At 43.4% G+C, this 20,742-nt stretch overlaps 2 protein-coding genes across 3 annotated transcripts in view; both read right to left on the bottom strand.

The window, feature by feature from the left end:
- Positions 1-6,629, bottom strand: part of si:ch73-335l21.1 (insulin receptor substrate 1-B) — a 47,197-nt gene extending 40,568 nt beyond the window's left edge. The window contains exon 1 of the mRNA XM_051428803.1: positions 5,670-6,629. Within this exon, the coding sequence (XP_051284763.1) occupies positions 5,670-6,021 (352 nt within the window). The 5' untranslated portion in view covers positions 6,022-6,629. The remainder of the gene's footprint in view (positions 1-5,669) is intronic.
- A 2,150-nt stretch (positions 6,630-8,779) lies between these two features.
- Positions 8,780-20,509, bottom strand: agfg2 (ArfGAP with FG repeats 2). Of its 2 annotated transcripts, XM_051428462.1 has the most exons (14): positions 20,143-20,509; positions 19,077-19,170; positions 17,665-17,780; positions 16,591-16,735; positions 16,057-16,177; positions 15,845-15,949; positions 15,032-15,064; positions 13,054-13,302; positions 12,070-12,142; positions 11,897-11,940; positions 11,632-11,712; positions 10,816-10,935; positions 10,118-10,188; positions 8,780-9,922 (listed from the first exon to the last, which is right to left on the bottom strand). In XM_051428462.1, exons 1-14 carry the CDS (start codon positions 20,307-20,309, stop codon positions 9,875-9,877), a joined length of 1,467 nt encoding a protein of 488 aa, XP_051284422.1. In that variant the 5' UTR covers positions 20,310-20,509; the 3' UTR covers positions 8,780-9,874. The 2 variants fall into 2 exon arrangements, with proteins under 2 accessions (XP_051284422.1, XP_051284423.1); XM_051428463.1 differs by lacking the exon at positions 15,032-15,064.
- Between the last annotated feature and the right edge of the window lie 233 nt (positions 20,510-20,742).

Raw genomic sequence — 20,742 nt, 5'->3', positions numbered from 1 at the left:
TCAGAAATATCAGGTCAGAACAGGCAACGAGTCGCAGAGCGAACTGTAAATGTGAACAATACTATGGTTACTGGTGCGGTCCAGCGTCATTTTAGGGCCTGAACTTCTAAAATAGTGAGTTCTTCTACACAAAATAATATGTCGTTTTCAAAAATTCCTCTTGCACAAGTTTTCCAAAGGGGATAAATTGAATTTTAGAATTAAACAAGTCAGGAATTCATTATGGCGTTCCAGGGAAGTCTCTTCTCCAAGTTCCTTTTTTCTTTTCCAAGTATCCATGTATTGTGTGTAAATATAAAGCATGAAAATTTAAAAGCCAATAGCTGATTAACATATCAGTTACAAAATGTAAACATAACACGTGCAGAGAATTCAATTACAGTTGAGGTTTCTACATATTATAAAGTTTATAAAGCATTTGCATTTCATAGATTTAACCATCTATGTAGAAGCACATGCACATGTAGCAGCATGCAGCCATGCGTACATACTTAGTCACTATCTGCCCCGTTAAACTACACAACTAAAGCCATGGTAATGCAAAAGCAGGCTTTTTCTTAATGCTCGAGACAGGGCTTTAAAATATGGAGGATTTAGTTTTTAATATTCCTATAAGCACCATATAGAAGCATGTGTATGTGCGCTCTCTAACTCTCTAATAGTCTGTATACATTCCTTTGTGCTAAGATGTGGAGACAGACCGGACGCTTTATCCCACTCTCACCTCATTTAACTATCTGGATTATTTTTCATTCCCAAAAGCACAGAAGGCTCCTTCCATTTTACAAGTATGCTTTAATGTTTGGCGTTTTTTGAAAGACACAATAAACAAAAACAGGAAATCAGAGTGCATGAAGTCCTTTTTTTTTTTTTACATTACATATGATTCCTCCTCTGTCTCAACACTGGTGTTACTGTACCAATCAATGCAGTTATCTTGTATTGTATCTCCCAGAGCAATAGCATCCCAGGTAAAGAGGAAGGCTTTCATTAATTTCTCTGCATGTTTCTAATGTATTCACTGTAAGGCCGATAAATCCCAACCCGTGAACTTCCTGACCTGCACTACAACAGCGGTAATGGGTTAGTTTCAACCAACAGCAATCAATAGGGCCCGCTATAAAAAGGCCACTGTGCATTTAAAGCCCCGCAGGTCTATCGTGCTCAACATATGGGCTCTCATTGACTAAATGGACCTTGTTGCCCCAGGCCCTGCTTTGCTGTCGATCAAACCAGAGCACTTAATTGACGGGCTGCTTCAGCGGTGAGCCGACACGGATTCACGGCGGCAGACATGAGGAGGAGTGCTCAAGGCCATTTCAGACCCACGATGTTTAACTGCAACTCTGACGCAAGAAGCTGCTGAATCACAACGAGGCAGAGAGCTGAAGCCCAGACCGGAGTGTGTGCACACTATTCATGCAGAGGAAAGATCAGAGGCAGCTCACCGCTCTTGAGCATGAATCAGAGCTCTAAATGACAAAAACAGTAGAAAAGACATGGTGGCTGATCATTTAAACTCTAGATTTCAGGGCTTCCCCCTGCGATCTCTCCTCTCTGACTTTGTTAGCACACGGACTCTGCTGTGCCACCAGCGGATGACCCTCGAGGCAACAATTACTGCCTAATTAGGGAGATGAGCAGTGCTTAAGTGCGGCTTAACGTTTAATCGGCCGGCTCGGCGAGCAACCGGTGAGATCCAGATCTCATTGGCCAGAGCAGCCAAACAACACAGACAGTCTGACAGAGAGTCTTTCTAGCTCATAATCCAGCATACACCATAAAGGACAGTTCACTCAAAAACACAACTGTTCTCATATCAGTTCAGATCTGAGAGTTTTGGTGTGATTTGCAAGGTTTGGATATTGGCTGTAGCTCAATTTGACACGCTGCCATCGACTGCAGTTGCTTTGTGGTGCTTAAAGTGTCAAAAATTACATCAAAATAATCCACAGGCCTAACTGGGAGCAGATTTACAGTGAAGGAGAAACCGTTCTCAATGAGGTTTGTGGAGTAGTACGAATAACCATGTCATTATATTTGGAAACAGATGTTTCTCAGTGTTTCAAGTGTGATTTTTTTTCTTCTTTTGGGAGCTTTGAACAAGCAAAACTGAATTCCATGGAAATGTACTGCACTGCAGTGATCAAGTCAACAACAAAACCATCAAAATAGACTGACGGTTAGAGCAGCAACTAAAGATTACACTGACAACCATCTTTACATTTTATTCATGAAGAGTTTCCATTAAAATTACAAAGGTGACATCTTCAAAAATGTCTTGTTTTGAACAGTCCAAAGATATTAAGTTTCCGATTATATAAAATGTAGAAAAAAGAAAACTACTTCAGAAGCTGAAAGTTTTTAAGTTCATTTTTATTCAAGGTCCACTTACTTGGGAGCTTTGAAGTGCTTCAACAGATGAAGTTGGCATAGAAAAAGCTTGTAAGAGGAGTTGAGTGAAACAAACATGAACTCTCGTTGGGGTCAACTACAAGATTAATATTTATATTTCATTATTACGTCTTTACACGTGAATTGGTTTCACAGAAAAAATGACAACAGCAAGAAGGTGAAGTCTTCAAATTGCTTCTCAGTCAGCAGATCATTAAAAACACAATTATTAAAAAAGGTTGCAGATCACTTTTCTCTTGACTGAATCAATCCTGTCATTTTTATGTTGCTGCTGTACTACATGCAACCTTTCTGCATGTGTGTACATGTGTGTAAGTGTGTGTGTTTAGTGCCAAAGGCTCCAAAGTTTAACTCTGCCATATTGTTTTATTGAGGTCAACAACAATTCCTGAGGTGGCGGCCTGAGTTTTCCTGGCAAACAGCGATTGTGAGCCGCACCTCCGCCCGTTTCGTTGAGGTTAAGCCTTTACACACTCGACTGACTCCTAATAGTTGAGCAAATAGCTGCCCTCAAGCCTGATACTGTACTCGCTGCCCAAAAGGGTCTTACTGGACTCAGCTGAATAAATAACTGGGATCCTAATATCGCCCTGCACGGCAGCTGGCTCGTGTTTGTGCAATTACCGCCAGCTCAAGGGGGAGGCTGTGTGATACTGGACGCTTCCTGGGATGCTTTAGAGGTTTTCCCCAGGACCAAAGCGCAGTATATCTACACCAACCTGTAGAATATTGTGCTTCCACTGTATGCATGCTGAGGAACCTCAGGGGCAACAACTCCAGGCAACAAAGCTGAGAGCTTCTCCCCCTCGTGGTATGAAGGGCCTGCAGAGGGGGCAGCCACACAGGTATCAAATTGAAGGAGTGGTCCTCTGGAAAGTATGTGAGACAGACAGTGCAGCATCTCTTGGCTCTGGGCCTGTTCTCAGTCTGTGAATTCCTCCGTCTCCCCACCAAAGTAGGGGAAGGGGGGGGGGGGTGACAAACACTTGACTGTACTGACAGTAGTGGAGAAGTGACTGTGTGTAGAGGAGGTGGCGCACAAGACTTGAAACTGTATGAGCTGCACATACCAGAGGAGGGTTATTACAGGCAGGAATCCTGACAGTGTGTGTGTGTGTGTGTGTGTGTGTGTGTGTGTGTGTGTGTGTGTGTGTGTGTGTATTTAAGCTATTTTCACACATGCAGGTTTAGGCAGCAATTCGCCATGACCTGACAACTCCTCCTCTTACAAAACTCTCCCTGCATATGTGTGTGTGTGTGTGTGTGTGTGTGTGTGGCCTCATTTTTTGTTTCATATGAACAGAAAACTGTGTACAAACTGCAGCGCATACCACAAGAAAAATGCCTGCCAGCGTGCAGGGTTTACACAGCCAGCCAGCCGCAGCCCTTTGTCACTGTCAGGAGGGTGATTTACAGGAGAAACCCAACACTTGAAGCAACAACAAAAAAAAAGGAGGTGGATGAGGAGCCATCAGTGCCGCGCACACCGGATCTGTAATCTCAAAAGACGACTCACGATGATGCTTGTCTGGTTTCCTTGGAAAAAAGGCTGAGCGCTTGCGGAGCGCACTCACCTGCTGAGCTGCAGCCCATAAAGCCAACGTCTCTGTGCGTCTTGACCTTCACACACACACACAAACACACACACACACACACACACACACACACACACACACACACACACACACACACACACACACACACACACAGGTAGCGACTGCAGATTGGATTATTTGCACTTTGGAGAGTTTAAAAGGCTGTTTAGTCTTGCATCTCCTCTCCAACATCTGTCTATTCACTTTCCTGTCAAACGCTTGGGAAAAGTGGGCTGTACACATACACACACACACACACAAACAATCACACAGTTGTGTTAAAGCACCACGGGAAGCCACAGCGTTGTTTACACCAACTCCAAAATCTGCAGGGCTTTCAACTCAGATCCCCCCTTAATGCACCGACTGGCGAGCACGCAACTTTTTGGAGCTCGTAAAAATCGGCCAAAAACCTCGTCTTCATCCTTGAATCAGCTCTCTGTGGCTTCTAAATGAAAGAAAATATCAAACATATCATTATCTCTCTCTCTCTCTCTCTCTCTCTCTCTCTCCTCAGGTTGCTTCCACTCATCAGCTGCTGCTTTGTGTAACAGTGCAGGAGGGGTCATGTGTAAGAAGCACCTTGAACTCATATCTCTGTTTGACAAGATTGCGTCACTGTGTCCCTTGTGGCCTGTCTGCTCTCTCACAGCGAGGAGGGCGAAAGGCTGAACAGGTGATTTTGAAGCCGTAGTGCTCAACACTGTTGCTCGGACAGCTGTGTTTACACAGCGGCTGATAGACACCATTTGAGAAAAAAATCCACACGGGTGATTTTGTTGTGTGTTGAGGCCGTCTGAGGGAGCGTTTTATATAAATCCACTGCAGGAGAGTCCAAAGCTGCTTACTGATTACTAATCAAATCAGGAAATAAATATGATTAATGAATGATGGGTGAGCGCTCAGGTGCAAAGATGTGCTCCTCTCTGACTACTTTTGGGATTCTCTCTCTCTCTCTCTCTCTCTCTGGGATCAATGCCTGATGTAATATTGCAGAGTCAGCAGAAAAAGCCCCCAAAAAAAAAAAGCAGAGCAGGCAAAGCAAACAAGAGGGCAGGGTGTGTTTGAGTTGACTTGGGTAAGAGAGACAAAACTGAGGGCCTCACAGAGACAGAACCCCCCCCAAAAAAAAAAAAAAAAGTCTGAAGACTACTGGGAGCAAATATCTTGAGCTGACACCAGTATGATAAGGACTGGTGGGGAGGATAAGCTCCACCATGCAGCTTTGTTTACACACACACACACACAGCCGTCAGAGCCCGTTTGTAAACAACTTTAACCTGTTTTTTTGGGGGGTTTTTTAAGTGTAAAACTACTTCAAACCCTAAATATTTTATTATCTTATATTAAAAAAAGGCAGTGAGAGTGCAACCCCCCTCCCCCCTCCCCCGCCACACACGCAAAACTATGTAAACTTGGCTGAGCTGAGCTGTAATGGTTTTTAAATAAAGCTCTTTGCAATATCATCCAAACACACTGAATGAAACATGTCCCAATCTGCAGTGCGCTGCCACGTTTCTCCCCTCTCATGCAAAGCAGCCTCATACAGTATTGAGTGAGTGTGAGTGTGTGTGTGTGTGTGTGTGTGTGTGTGTGTGTGTGTACTGCACTCTGCATGCATGGGTACATTTTTTTAAATTTTTTTTTTGGGTGACTTACTTTTGCACTGCAGGTCCACCATGGCCTGGTACCACTCGTCCTGGTCCCCCTCGTTGTCCGCGGCGATGGCGAAACTCTCGGCCCGGGTGTAGAGCACGATCATGTGCTTGTTCTTGGAGTCGGCGCGCTTGTTGATGTTGAAGCACGTCTCCAGAGCCACGGCTTTCTTCGGGACGGGGGCCTTGCCGCGGAATTTCTTCTCGCTCTCGTAGTACTCCAGGCGGGCCGGGCCGCGCTCCGAGGCGGCGCGGAGCACGAAGTACCGCCGGTGCATGGACTTCTGCTTGCGGAGGTAGCCGCTCTTCCGCACGTCCTCGCAGCTCTGGTGCTCTCCGATCGCTTGGCTCTCCATGACACCCCGGTTATAAAGCAACTTAAATTCCTCTCCCAAAAAACAAAACAAAAAAAACCTTTCTTTCTTTCTTTCTTTTTTTAAATAATTGGTTTTAAATCTCTCTTATATTTCTGCTAAGTTTTACAGAGGTGATTCAAACATTCCCCGGCTCCGCTCCCCTCCCTCTCTCCCACATCAACGCAGGCATGTGAGAGGGGAGGTTTGGGGCTGCGAGTCCCGGAGCTTCAAGGTTTTTAGTTTGCGGCTGCAGCCTATTGTTAGTTTTCCTCTTCTTTCTTTCTTTTGGTTGTTTTTGTCTCCCAGGGACGGACGGACGGGTTCGGTGCAAGTTTTTTCTTTTTCCAAGGCGCACACGGACGAGCACATGCGGCGGCGGCGGCGGCGGCGGCGCAGCGCGGCGCGGAGCTCCCCCTACTCTCTCCACTAGCTACTACTGCTGCTGTCTGAGCGGTTTAATCCCCATTTACTGCACATCACAGAGTCCACAGCGCGTCCTGCTGCACACTGTCTGTCTCTCTGACTGTCTGTCCCCCCCCACCACCACCCACAGCCCTGCTCCGGTCTCGTTGCTGTAGTGTAGAGAGGAGCGGAGCGGAGCAGCTACCGTGGAGGAGCAGGACTGTCACTCACCGCTGTACTAGTACTCTGGAACAACGGGGCGTTCACGGACACAGCCCGAGCTCGGACAGCAGAGCTCCCAACTCCTCCGACCAACATTTCTATGAGTGCATTCCAGTGGATTTAATTATAGATAGAGATTGATTACTTTATTAATCCAAATGGGAAAATGCAGTAAAACAAACAACTATAAACTGAACTAACATACGGTACATATGAAAGTTACTCGTGATATTCTGTGCATAATAATATAGCAAGGTTTTAATTGTCTAGATGAGTATTGGGAATCTATACAGTCACACAGTTACATACATGTATGTAGAATATACTGTAGTAACGTGTGTGTATTTATGTAATTCACACGTATGCAGAGTAAACATTACTGGATGAGGAGAGATAAATAAGTATATTGTCAAATGTCGGAGAATGCATGAAGAGTTTGTACTAGTAAAGAGAGAACGTCAGGTTAAATCCAGTAAAATGAGACACTCCAGTCTTACTTACATGTTTATAAGTGACTATAAGGGTGTTCACGTTATTAAAATAATGTGTGTGTGTGTGTGTGTGTGTGTGTGTGTGTGTGTCTAAAAATCTCTTCAACTATTGGTCTATTGAGAAATATCCCCCCAAACAGAAATGTTTCCACTTGTCTGGATTCATCTGTAAGAGATCCTGCTTGAGGCAGACATTTCTTATATCTGTGCATTGTGCATGTGCTCTGTTGCCTCCAAGTACCCTACATTGCACACAGCATATAACACAGACTATATAGTGCCCGGAAGTTACATTATTTGCCCAAAAATCAACTAATTCTCACCAAGCTTTATTCTTAGGAATATGCAGCATGTGAGCACAATCAAAACAATAAAAAATAAAGAAGTTGTTAAATTTCCTAAAAAGTCTGAAATTAATTAAATTACATAATCAGTTGATACATAATGAAACTGGAACTTTTCTCCCTTAAGGTGAGCATCCTGGACAGAAGCCTGCTTTGTCCTGTTAACTGTAATCTATTATTATTATAATTATTATTATTATTATTATTATTATTAATAAACAAAAGTGAAAACTGGACCATCTATTACAGATAATTATTTGGTACAAAGAATCCTAAACAGTAATTATTGCTTCTCGTATCCCAAAGCATTGTTTGTTTTTATTCTGTTAGTCTTTAGTAAATCTTTCAGAGGTACATTACTGGATTTATTAATATAATCTGGTCTAATATAATGTAATATAATCTCATATGTGTCACTTTTGAATTAATTAATTAATTATTCTATGTATATATATTTCTTCTGCTGGTATAACGTGACTTTTTTACATTTATAAAACTTTTATTGGATCTTATCTGTGGTTCACTAAACTCACAGTCCCTATTTCCCACAGCACCTGAAGGCAGCAACACTTCCAGTGTGTGTGGAGTACTATTTCAGCGTTGGCGCTTCCATGAGTCCATCCTGTTCTATTTATTGTGAAAATCCCCCTCTGTCCTAAATTAATATGTTAATACATTAACTCTTAAAGCACCAGTCTAAACATTTACTACCTCAAATGCAGCAGGAGGTCACATCAAAATACTTAAAATCTAGTGAAATCCTTTTAAAAATACAGTTTTTTATTGTGATTATTGAACTGTGCACAAACAGCAGATTAGCCTGCTGTAATTCAATAAATGAGGTATTTATGGACGCTTTATTTCTGCCACTCAGACTGTCAGTGAGTACAATGATATTGATCTGTTTCGACAGTCTGGTTGAGCAGTAAAGCCTCTCACTGGGGCATAAATCCCATCTAATAATGCAAAGAATACATATAATTAATATTCATGGTACAGATTTTTGGATTTACTCTGAATGTAAAATGATGAATCATTTAAAAGGGGGCCAATAACGACCACTCTCATAGCTGCAAAAAGGGGGTTTCTATCTTTGTACTGAATGTTTATGCAGTATCAATGTTATGTAATATGCATCCATAAGTAACCTTGTGCACGAGGTCAGAGAAAAGTGGATGTCACGCGCCCCCTGCTGTTTAAAGACAATCATTACAGCCTTTAAAAAAAAAAGAGGTGAGATATAAGAATATAGTATTTTTGTTTATGAGATTTTAAATAAACACTCAGAGCCAAACAGTCTTAAGAAGCAACAAACTGATTTTATGAACATGAATACTTTGTCGTTACAAAGACGCTGTTACATGAATCTTTCTTTTTCCTTTTTTTTTTTGGCAAAATAAGGGAAATTAACTTCGCCTCCATGTCAACCGAAAAACAAAAACAAACAAAAACAACAACAAAAAAAAAACGAGAAACATTTTGGTCCGGTACATGAAGCGATAATGTTTTTATACACATTTAAGTTATTCTGAAATTGCTTTTACATTCAGTAGCATCTCCTTTTAGCCCTCTAAGCGCATGCAGCCTAGGAGTAGACAACATAAGATTTATCCTTCAAAATGGAAACCTGACAAACAAACAAACAAACAAGAAAACAAAAAGAAACAGTGACGAATGCAAAACATGTTCCACACACACTCTACTACAGAGAAAAAGCCCGTCAACTCTAATTCACGTGCATCAGGAGGCTGTTAAGGCTGTTATAACCATCTGCAGGAACTCGTGATGCAACCGGCTTTTCCTTTGGACATCTCAGAGTTTGTTTGTTTTTTTTCAAAGAAGACAACGCTGACGTAATTACCGGCGGGCTGTTGGTTTTTTTTCTTTTTGCACTTTTAAGCAGGAGATGAAAGCAAAATAGCAGCAGCAGCGACGTATGTGTGTGTCTGTGTGTGTGTGTGTTGTCATATAAGTGTGTATTTCTGCAAAAATCATAGAGGCGTAATTTTACTCGCGACTCCCACAGAGCCCTGAGGTGGCGTCTACTGGCACACAAACACCTTCTGACATATTGACAGCAAGGGGGGGCGGGGGAACACTCTCATACACACATCATTTCATAATTACATTCACACATTTTTTTTTTCCTCCACAAACACGTAAACACAGACGAGAGGAGAGAGAGAGAGAGAGAGAGAGAGAGAGAGAGGAGAGAGGAGGGAGGTGGGGGTCAAACACCTCCCCTCCAGAGGGTGAAAATACTCCAAAGGCATTGAAATGGCAGCGACTCCTCAAGTTCACTTCACTCCCTCGGTTCCCAGAGATGGATGGGTGGGTGACGTAAGGGGAAGGGGGCAGTGTGTGTGTGTGTGTGTGTGTGTGTGTGAGGGGGGGTCAGATGAAAGGATTTCGCGACGTCCCTCGACTGGGGTAAACATTCCCCTGAAAGACAAGAGAGGCAGGGTGAGAACAAGCGGAGAGGACTTTACAACACTTCCTGTAGTTTGCAGAAAAAAAGAGAACTTGCAAAAAATACCAATGAGCCCTCCTTCCTCCCTCCCTCCCTCCCTCCCTCCCTCTCTCTATTTCATCACCCTGAAGTGCACTTGGTGCCACTTGTAGCGAGCGTTCACTCACCGTAAACGGGTTCACCGACATCGGCCGAGGGACTTTGGGCTGAGAGTCGGACGCAGGGAAGGAGGCAAAACCTGAAACGCACGCACGTAACATGACAGGGAAAAAAACATGTGAAGACGGCACTGAAACAAGAAACCGCAGATGAGAACATGAGCCGCAGTGCCAGCAGGAGCCAGCAGGAGCCAGCAGGAGCCAGCAGCAGCTCTACACTCTCAGTGTGTGAATTGGTATTCCTGAACTGCTGCTACTGGTCACTGTTGAAATAATGAAACATCTATAGTGTGTTGGTGCCTCACAGCTCTTCAGTGTTTGATCTGCAGCCAGTGCACATACAGTACATGTCACACTGGCAGCCACAGCTGCAGTATATGTGTGTGTGTGCAAGGTTTTCAGTATGTGTGCCGTCATATAGCCACAGGAATAAAATGTTATGATATTCAATGTCAGTCGGTGCAGACTGACACATACACCAATTGTTCCCAGATGATGTATTCTAATGACTTTTGTGATCGGCTGACTTTTCTTTTAGAGACACCACGAGGTTGAAAAATGTGATTTTGATTGAAATATCTCAACAACTGCTGGATGGATTGTCATTGAAGATCCTCACAGGATATATTGTGATCATTTTGGTCATCCTCATCCACCACTTAAATGAAACTGAAGAGTACACTGACTGATTATAAAACACACTTTACCGTTGGCTTCCTGGTTGCTGGCTGACTCATGAGGAAATGCATTCTGGGTGGTGGGTGCTGGAAAGGAGGCAGACGAAGGAAATACGGAGGTGGGCGAGGTGACAAACGCACTGGAGTCGCCTGGAAAAAAGATACACCCACATACAGTGAGATCAGATACAGCCAGTATATTGTACATATATACAGTATATATATATTATTATATCAGTATTGAAGTGTGTTTTATTCTCCTCTGTAGCATTAAGGCGACTCTCGTGTCAAATGTCAAATAATTGTGAAAAATATCCGTAGATAACGTCTCCTGCTGTCTTTTTTTGTCCGACCAACAGTCCAAAACCCAAGGATATTCAATTTAAATTAATAAAAAGCTGAAACCAGCCAATATTTGCCATATTTGTTTGACTAAGCAACTTAAATAATTGATCTATTATCTAAATTCCTGCCATTTCATTTTTCCTACTCGACTAATCAGTTAAGGAAATGATTGTTTTAAACTCTGAAGACTTTCTTCTGGATTGTAATCTGTATTTTAAGAATAATAAAGCTTCTGGATTATGTCATTCTGCAAAGTAATCCCAGAGACACAAACCCTATCTACAAATCTCTAAAACAGAACCACATCTTCTCATGATAAAGTCAACGTATTCATCATCATCTTTTTTTAAAAACTAAAGTTAAATTAAGTTACATGGTCAGGGTCGGGGTCAGGGTTAAAGCCCCGAAGATAAAACGTGTGTAGCGACCTTTTTCCATGTAAAAAAGCTGCAGAAGGAAGTAGCAGAGTAATGACTTAAGGCCCCTGAACAAGAGTCTCACCTCCTGATGCGTTGCTGAAGGGGTTACTGGGGGAGAGGGCAACAGGCTGCTGGGAGCTGGAGCTGAATGGGTTGGGGAAATCTGAGACGCACAGGGAGAGAGGGGGAGATAATTCACAGTGTGTGGTGGTACATTCCTGTCTATTCAAACCAACGAGGCTCTGAGTCACACACTTGCTGCTTAATTAGAGGTGTTGGATGGCTTTAAAGATGAAGGAGCTGAGTGTAAATATGGTGCAGGTTAGCAGTTCGTGCTTGGTACCTACTTGCAAAGGTCTGGGAGCCGGAGACCGTATCAACACCGGGGGAACTGAGGACAAGCAGAAAAACGGACAATCAATGAGAAAGTGACCTTTAAAGTGGCTCCACGCGCAGGAAATTTAAAAATCTATCATGTTAAACAAAAGCTGATGTGACAAGAGTTTTTTTTTGTCTCTACCTGGCAGGAGTAGAGCTGGACGAGAGCCTGCTGCCGAAGATGGCGTTGTACTGCGGAGGACCACCAGGTGGAGCTGTAAACAGGCATTACACACAGACCAGGACATAACCTCAGGGCTCTAATGAGAGCTAATTTAAGACATCAAGTGCTACTATCATCTTGAAATGTGTGTAAAAAAAAAAATCTCACAAAGAGTTCAAACTCTTGATCTTAAGCATGTAAGTCATCAGAGAAGAAAAGCATTACAAATCCCCTGAATTAAATATCGTCTCTGTGTTCAGCTTGATATGAATCAAACTAGGCCGGAGCAGAAAATCAATAACCTCATTACTCTGCCAAGCAGGGGAGGAGGCCGCGATGAAGGTGGAGAACAACAACGCTTCTTGTAGAAAGCTCGAAGGGCATTCAATTTATAAAAAAAATTAAAAAAAAAAAAAAAAAAATGTATCAACAGGGTGAATCCTACCTGCATTACAAACACAATGAACATAATTCAGCTGCTGAAAGCCTTGGCATTTGGAGTAAGGATGTTATGCAACCTAGTTGAGCTGGCCATAACAATCTGCATCACACGCACACTCCAACTCTCTGCTTCTCTATCTGTTACCTAGTGGTGAAAGAAGTACTCCTTCACTGCAGTGGAAGTGCCAGTGTAAAAAATACTCTGTTTGGGACTCAAACTGTTAATAAAATGAAGCCACCTCAGATGTTTGGAGGGAAATCAATCACCAATCTTTGGTGACACTGAGCTCCAACTTCATGCTGCTATTTCACAAGGGAACAGCTGGTTTAATCTTTAACAGTGTGTTGTATTTTATCAGCTTATCATGTGTTTTAGTCTGAAAAGTAACAGATGCATCTGTTTAGTGGCGTTGTACTGGAGTAAAAGTGGCATCAAATGGAAATGCTTAAATAAAGTGCAAGTACCTCAAAACTTTACTTAAGTACAGTGTTTAAAACATTAAAGGCGTCTTTGTTCCCCACCTGTGGCTGAGGATGTGTCGGAGAAGACGCTGTCCAGCTGTAACACTGCAGCGTATCTGTCCTGGGCGTTGGAGCTGCTGACTGGCGGCGTCGTCTGGCCAACACTTCCAGGTTGCTGATGATGCTGCTGGGACAGAGACTGGGGCAGAGGCTGCGCCTGAGGATGGCTCAGACCTCCAAAGTCGACGCTGAGAGACTTGGGGAAGGCCCTAAAGGGTCCCGTGGCCCCCGAGGCCGATATTGTACGACCTGAGAGCGACAAAACCGGGCTGAGCGTCAGTGCAAAGACAGATGAGCGTCAACTTATTCATAACTGATTTACTCTCTCGTATTAAAGTGATAAAATAATCTAATTATATAAAGTGACTTATCGTTGAATTTCTATTTAAATTAAAGCAACTTAGTAAATACATAATTAAGGAGTTATATTACAAAGCAAGACTGAAACACAATCATATCACGTGGAATTGTTCAAATCTTGATTGAACCTCTCAATGACCCCCACAAGGTCCATTTAGTAGCAGTTCTGTAGGTTTCTATCATATCACTTGATCATCATCAGCTGATGAAGTTGTCACAAGGTTGCAGATGATAACATTTCTGAGCATGTTAAGAACTTCTAGGTTCAATGTTTTAAACCTGGGAAACAGCAGTTTTACCTAAAAGTCCATTTAGTAGGTGTTCTGGAGCTTTTGATCACTTCAGTTTTCAGGACACAGCGGATAAGAAGTTCTTAAAGTGCCCAGAAAACTTTTTAACTTCTGCTAAAGATCTCACGATACAATTGAAAACTACTAAACAACTACAGACTAAGACTGAAACAAATTCAGGAATACTGTTTATCAAACTAACTCCAGATCAATTCATGGACATTAATCAGATTCTAGCACATATTGTTCTGTACAATGTAGAAATAATATTATTATTGATGTGGACAAATACAAGCAAAACCACATAAAACAATCCATACACTACCTAAAACAAAGCCAATTGTCTCATGCTAGTTTAACATTTTCATGCTTTGAGGCTTCTCAAATGCAGGATCAGTTTGACATATAAAGTGGCATGAACAGTCATCGCGGTTAAGCATTAACAAAGAAAAAATCGAAAGGCACAGCAGCGAGCCAACAAGTTCTTGGAGAGTATTCAAAGCACCAACCACAAAAATACAATTGTTATACGGTAACAAAGGCAGGAAACTACGATTAACATCTTTGCAGGTAGCAAGCTTTCCACAAAACATTAGCCACAGAGCATGCTAGTATCAGCCAAAGTTGTTAGCATGGGGATACAACTGAAGCGGGTGTTACAGCTTGTTTTCCTCTACTGAGGAGTCAGTGACAGAGACCAGACCAAACTTGATGCAGGTTATCTGAAGATATAAAGCATGCCAAAGTCAAGCTGCATGTTTTTGGGATGTGATCATACACCACTGCGGGGGCTGGAGATATGGGCCTATCTCTGCAAACATACCTGAACTATCTAGAATACTTGGTTGGGATGTTAATGTGTGTTGTGGGATTACAGCTGCGCCCTACATAGTTTTTAAGTGCTTCAACACCAACGTGGTGCGAAATATCAGCGGCCCTCTGCTGACGGGTGCAGCAGCAGCTACGGCCTAAAAATAGCATTACTTTAAACTTGTTCTTTTTCCTCTGAGGGAACAGTGTGTGTGTGCGCCTCTCCTTGACCCTCCCAGCCTTCAGATCTGGGCTTTGAAGTGGGAAACCTGACTGATGAAGAAAAATATCGACCCCATTTGCGGCATGTGACACTGGCCAGCCGTGACTCGGGTGGCTAAATGAATATAAAGTGCCGTGTCTCCCCTCTAAAATAAAGCCAAATCCACATGCACGTGAGCCACGGTCAGCGCCGGCACGGCAACACAGTTTTATAATGAATGATACAGCAAGGAAGAGCTTATTGATCTCAGCCATTCAGCACACACTCAAATGCATCAGTTGGTGCTGTGTCTTACCTAAAGTGAAGTGGTTTTTGAAAGAGCTACTGGCTATGAGGTCGGGGGAAGAGACGAGAGCGAGATAAGACAGACAGAGACAGAAAAGAAAGAGGGATAAAGGAGTGGATAAAAGAGAGGAGAAACTGTCACTGACGTCACACGAAACTGTTGTTCCTGCTGGTGTCTGCAGCCAGCCGAATTTAACTTTTCATTAAAAAAGCAACGCAGTGTTCTACGATGATAACGAGGAGCCATTTTAAACCCACATGATATGGTAGGGGGAAAAAAAACACTGACAAGCTTAAAATTACGACCGCAAGCGAAGTAGTTTCTCTCTCTCTTTGTCTTTTCCCCCAAAGTGACGCTTGGAGCCAACAGTGATGAGCGGGACGGCGTCATCAGTGAGAATCAGTGAAAATATTCAACAATCTGCACATTCTGGGCAGCACATGGACACTATGCACTGCCAGATTGTACAGCTAGAGCCCCGCAGAACAGTACAGGAAAGGGTAAAGTATCTATTTTTACAAGACGATCCATGTAGCTGCCTCACTTTAGGATAAAAGGTGCAACAGAAGGAGGAATTGGGCTCACAAATATTGGAAACATAATGGTAGTAAGCATGTTTGTTTTGTATATTCGTCATCAATATGCAAAAGACACAGGCTAATACAGTATATGTAACATTACACTCATCTAAATAACAGTATTTTCTCTTTCCTCTAGCTTTTCTGATTGAGAATTTGTGAGTAGGCTGATGCCGAAAACACTTTCCAGTTCGATTGAGACCAAGAAGGAACAGAAAAACGAGGGTGCTGGTGAGGGACACACCTGAGGGCCGTGGGAGGGCGGGGAATGAGGGCGCGTGGCTCTGAGCTCCCAGCGCTGACGACAGGGAGCCTGGCCGCTGTCGTTCTATCCCACACATTGTGGGATCTGTGTCAGGGACAGACAACACACAAAGAGAAAGCACAAACAGGTGAAGGGATCGATCACATTCAGGCCTAAAATATCTACTCCTCCGATAAAGATCGGCCTCCGACCTTTCAGAGGGGGGTCTCTGAAGCTTTGGGAGCGCGACGGCCGAGCGGTGAACACATCCGTCCGCATGTCGGCGGGGGAGATCGCAGGAGCTCGATCCCATGGCGGCAGCTGGGACTGAGACTGCAGGACAAGGACATAGAAAGGAAAGAGAAAAGAAGCAGATGGGAGGTAGAAGGAGAGAAACAAAAGGCAGAAGAAGTGAGTCTCTTTCATGCTTTCTCAATAATTCATAAGCAGCAGCTTTGATGTCGAGGCTACCTGGGCCTCTCACCGTCCGACCCATCAGTCTCTGTCTCTCTGCAGCCGTGTGGAAGTGAATTCAGGTAGTTTCTTCACCTTCTATTCTCTTCTTCTTCTTCTTTTTTGGACACTCTTTGAGCTACTTGTCTCTTTTCCACTTCCTCTTTTTTCTTTCCGCACCAACCCACTTTCTCTCTTGAATCCTCATTCTCTCACTTTCACTCCTCATTTAACTCTGTTACTCTCTCAAGCCATTACTTGCACAAACAGGGACACATTAAGCTCTCTCTCACCAGCGGCCTCGTGGACCTGGCGTTGGGGGGCAGGTTATGGGAGGGGGCCTGGTTCGCTAAGGGACCATGGGAAGGGGGCACGGCCTGGACCCCTGGGCTCCAAGGACCCTCGACATCCCTCCGGTTCTTACTTTTGGAAAAATGCCTGAAAGAGATTATTTGATCCCGTTAAAATGAGTCTGTGTGACTAACTTGACATTTAGTCAGTTATCCAACTATCAAACATGACAAAGAACATTTCTAGGGCCTTGAAACTAAACCCAAAAACTAGACTGCTCTTTCATTCCCAGCATGAAGGCAGCTCTTATCCTTGAGCTAATTCTGAGTAGGCGTCCGCATTTCAAACAGGGAATGTCTAAATTTGGAACAAACGTCATCAATTGTTGTTTGGATCTAATTTTGCCCTGTTGTGCCCTTTTGGTTACTCTGAGTCTGCAGCCATGCTAGCAGCTATGTGGAGCAGCACTGAGGCACAGTGGTGCTATGAGCTAAATGCTAACATGCTCACAACAATAATAATAATAAACTTTATTTGCATAGCTATTTTCCCTTAAGTGATGTTTAGGACATTCACCATCTTAATTTAGCATGTTAGCACTGAACAATACATCTGAGGCTCCTGGGAATTACATTGGTTCTGCAGGTATTTGGTCATTAGTGGAAGTTTTGGACAAACTTTTAGTTTGACGTCATAAATGAAACACACTGTAAATATGAGTGGACGAGAGCACTACATGAAAGTCAGGGGATCAGCAAAGTCATTGGGATTCATCCTCTGGGGAACAAGAATATCTGTACAGAATTTGGTGCCAATTCATTCAGTAGTTGTTGAGATATTTCAGCTCGGACCGACAGACCAACATTTCTATCCCTACAGAAAAATCACTGGTTCCAACTTCTCAAATTTTGACAGTTTTAACTCTGTGAACTTAAGATTCCTGCCCTTTTAAACACCAAATTATAAAAAGATTAATAAATATAAACATTCGTTGCTGTCCGACTCACCTCTAATCCTTCACTACCACTGATCACATTAGTATGTTATGCTGCAGATGATGAAACCAAACTTCTCACCACTTTTTCTTCTCGTATTTGTCCTGTAGGAACTCTTTGAACTTCTGAGAATCCTTCATGTCGGAGCAACCGTCCGTCTTTGGGTCAAACACACAGAGCCAAGTCCTCCTGCCAACCTGAACACACACATAATGTCGGATAACAATTAAAATTTGTGACAATTTGGCCGGTCTTTTAGTCGCAAACAGATGTTCTCATCAGTGAGTCACGTCCGGTGGAAGAGTCAGAGTGCTGCAAATATTACTGCCCATGAATCATGACTGGCCAGATCACTCTTCAGAGGATGATGTGGACAAAAAGCTGGACGGTACACACACACACACACACACACACACACACACACACACACACACACACACACACAATCCCGGCCAACAGCGAGCTGATAAAAATGGTCGGCACTCATCTTGATAGCCTGAAACACTTCACCCTTTATTCGTGTGAGTGCTGCCCACGCCAGTGGTTCCCAAAACGGGTGCTGTTATTGAGCATTTTTAATAAAGTTTCACCAAATAATAGAAGAAAAAAAAAACACATGTTGTCATTTACATTAACTACATGTTTATATTTATGTTTACAAACATGACAAAAATTGAAGAAATAAGCTATAAACGTAAAAAAACGCATTTTAAAAACCATCTTCAAGCTCTCAGTGGTAGTCTTATTTTTGAGGCCAATATCGATATTTTATTCACAAAATAATTCTGTAACTATTATGATAATCGATTATTTGTTTAGGTAATAAAAATACTAAACATTTATTGATTCCACTCTTTACCTCATGTGACGGTGAACTGAATAATTTGGGGTTTTAGATGAAGACGTTACCCTGAAGTTTGTAAACATTTCATAAATCAAACTATTAATGGAGAAAATAATTGGGGGATTAATTGACAATAAAAATTATCTTTTTTTTAATGTAAATACACATAAAACATGTTTGATAAGGATCTATTACATTATTTTAAAGAGCTGTGTACTGAGTGGGTCCATTATGCAGTTATGAAGGTGTCCTGGTTTTAAAGAACTTGGGAACCACTAGCCTTTACACACACACACACACACACACACACACACACACACACACACACACACACACACACACACCGTACAGAGGAAATAGATGGTGGTTTGGGTGGGACAGACAGTGCTGGCCCTTTTGTTTCTTGGCACCGCGTGAGCTGGGCAGCAGCATTCTTCCCAAAAAAACCTCGACCACAAAGACTGGTTCCACTGGTAGCCACGAGGGACGTTTTATGTAGTCCGTATCAGAACCAGAGGAACAACGCGGACCAACGAGCCGCTGCTCCTCGGGTGACGTTACAAGTGATAATGTGAGAAAAAACATATTTAAATGCTTTTTTTTTTTTTTTTGGTCACTAAAAAGTGAACTACAGGTGACCGTAACTCACCTCGTTGCCATGGTTTTGGAGGAATTCCACTTCCTGTTGGGAGAAGGTTGTCATGGAGATAGACTTGACTCTATGGGGAGGGTTGAGGCCTCTCCTGGGACACAGAGGAGAGATGGAGAGAGGGGATTTGACAGTAAATAAGGCAGAAAATCTAAATAAGAAAAAAGGAAAGATTGTGTGGGTTTCCATTCCTCCTCTGAGACGGGACAAAGGTGGACAGAGCAGGTGGGAGAGGACACATCTGACACGTGACTGTGAATTTAAGGACAGGACTGGTGTAAGATAGAGGCGCTCCCCACACACACACACACACACACTCATACACACACCTTTGTGACAGAGGAAACGTTTGTTTTCAGTAACTAGAACCTCTTATATCTCCATGCGAGGGGGGTTGGTTGGTGGAGAGTGGGGGGGGCACAAAGTGGGACACTGCTGCACATGTGCAGGATTGCGCAATAAAGTGCTGAAACCGTCTTCCTGAGGAGTGTTGGGACTGGACTGAACATGCAGAACAAAATGTGACAGCACACACACACACACATACACACACAAGCGCGCCTACACTGGAGAGGAGCCTAAAGAGAGAGAGAGAGAGAGAGAGAGAGAGAGAGAGAGAGAGAGAGAGAGGGTAGTGTCAAACCTGCACCATGACGAAATGAACCGTAACTCAGAGCTGGCACATGACCAACTAGCGGTCTGTCGTTTATGAAGCTGTTGGAAGAAACGCACGGGAGAGAAAGAGAGAGGTGGACACTGCGTAAATTAATTTGTGCACACAGACCCTCCTCCCCTCACCCTTCCACCCCTCGACACCCCTACCGACCCCCCCGGCTGGCTGTTGCACCGCACACACACACAAAAAAAAAACCATAAGAAATAACCCCGTGAAATAAATCCGGGCTCTGGGTGGTGCGTGGTGCAATCTCAGGCCTGGCACTTACTCCGCTGGTTCTGTCACTGTGTGTTTTTGTCCTCCACACTGATGCTGAAATGTGCAGGGAATAGACAACCACCGAGAGGGAGGCGCGGCAGGTTATTTTATTATGGTTATTATTAAACTCACAGCATTCCGGAGCACGACGTGCAGACGAAGCTGCCCACCGTGATGTCGGTGTAAGTCACCCCGGGCTGGTTGCACTCGAAGCAGTGTTTGTTTACTCCAGACTGGGCCAGCTCACGGACCTTGCGGGCGCAGATCTCCTGGTTGTCCCGGTGCTTTCGGTTCGACATTTTATTCCTCCCGGTGCCTGGCGCACAGGCTCGGTTGTGAAGCCGGTGACCCTCCCTCCTCAAAGCCCCTCCGTTTTTTTTTTTAACTACATGGAGGCTCCTCACGCCCGCATTGTGAAAAAAACGGCGTTTATGCGGCTTCAACCCCTCAATGCGAGACTGCACGGGAGGAGAGAGTCAAGTCGCACAGAGAGAGCCGCAGGTGCACCGGAAACACTACAGATTCTCCTTCAAAGTAAGAGCGAATAACAGGTGACGCTTCAGATAACGGTGAGATTAACTTTTAGGTGGCCCTGTTCCTTTAAAAAATGTGTTCCAATATAGCCACTGGTTACCTCATCAAACTGTTAGTTAGTAGGTCAAGGTATTTTCCAGTATCTCTCTCTATCTCTGTGTATTCTGTGATTCAGCTGTTTTCAGAGTGCTTTGGCAG

The sequence above is a fragment of the Dicentrarchus labrax genome, unplaced genomic scaffold, assembly GCF_905237075.1.
Source record: "Dicentrarchus labrax unplaced genomic scaffold, dlabrax2021, whole genome shotgun sequence".
In the NCBI taxonomy this organism is placed as follows: domain Eukaryota; kingdom Metazoa; phylum Chordata; class Actinopteri; family Moronidae; genus Dicentrarchus; species Dicentrarchus labrax.
The sequence above is the reverse complement of the archived record's forward strand: the minus strand, read 5'-3'. Positions and strand labels throughout refer to the sequence as shown.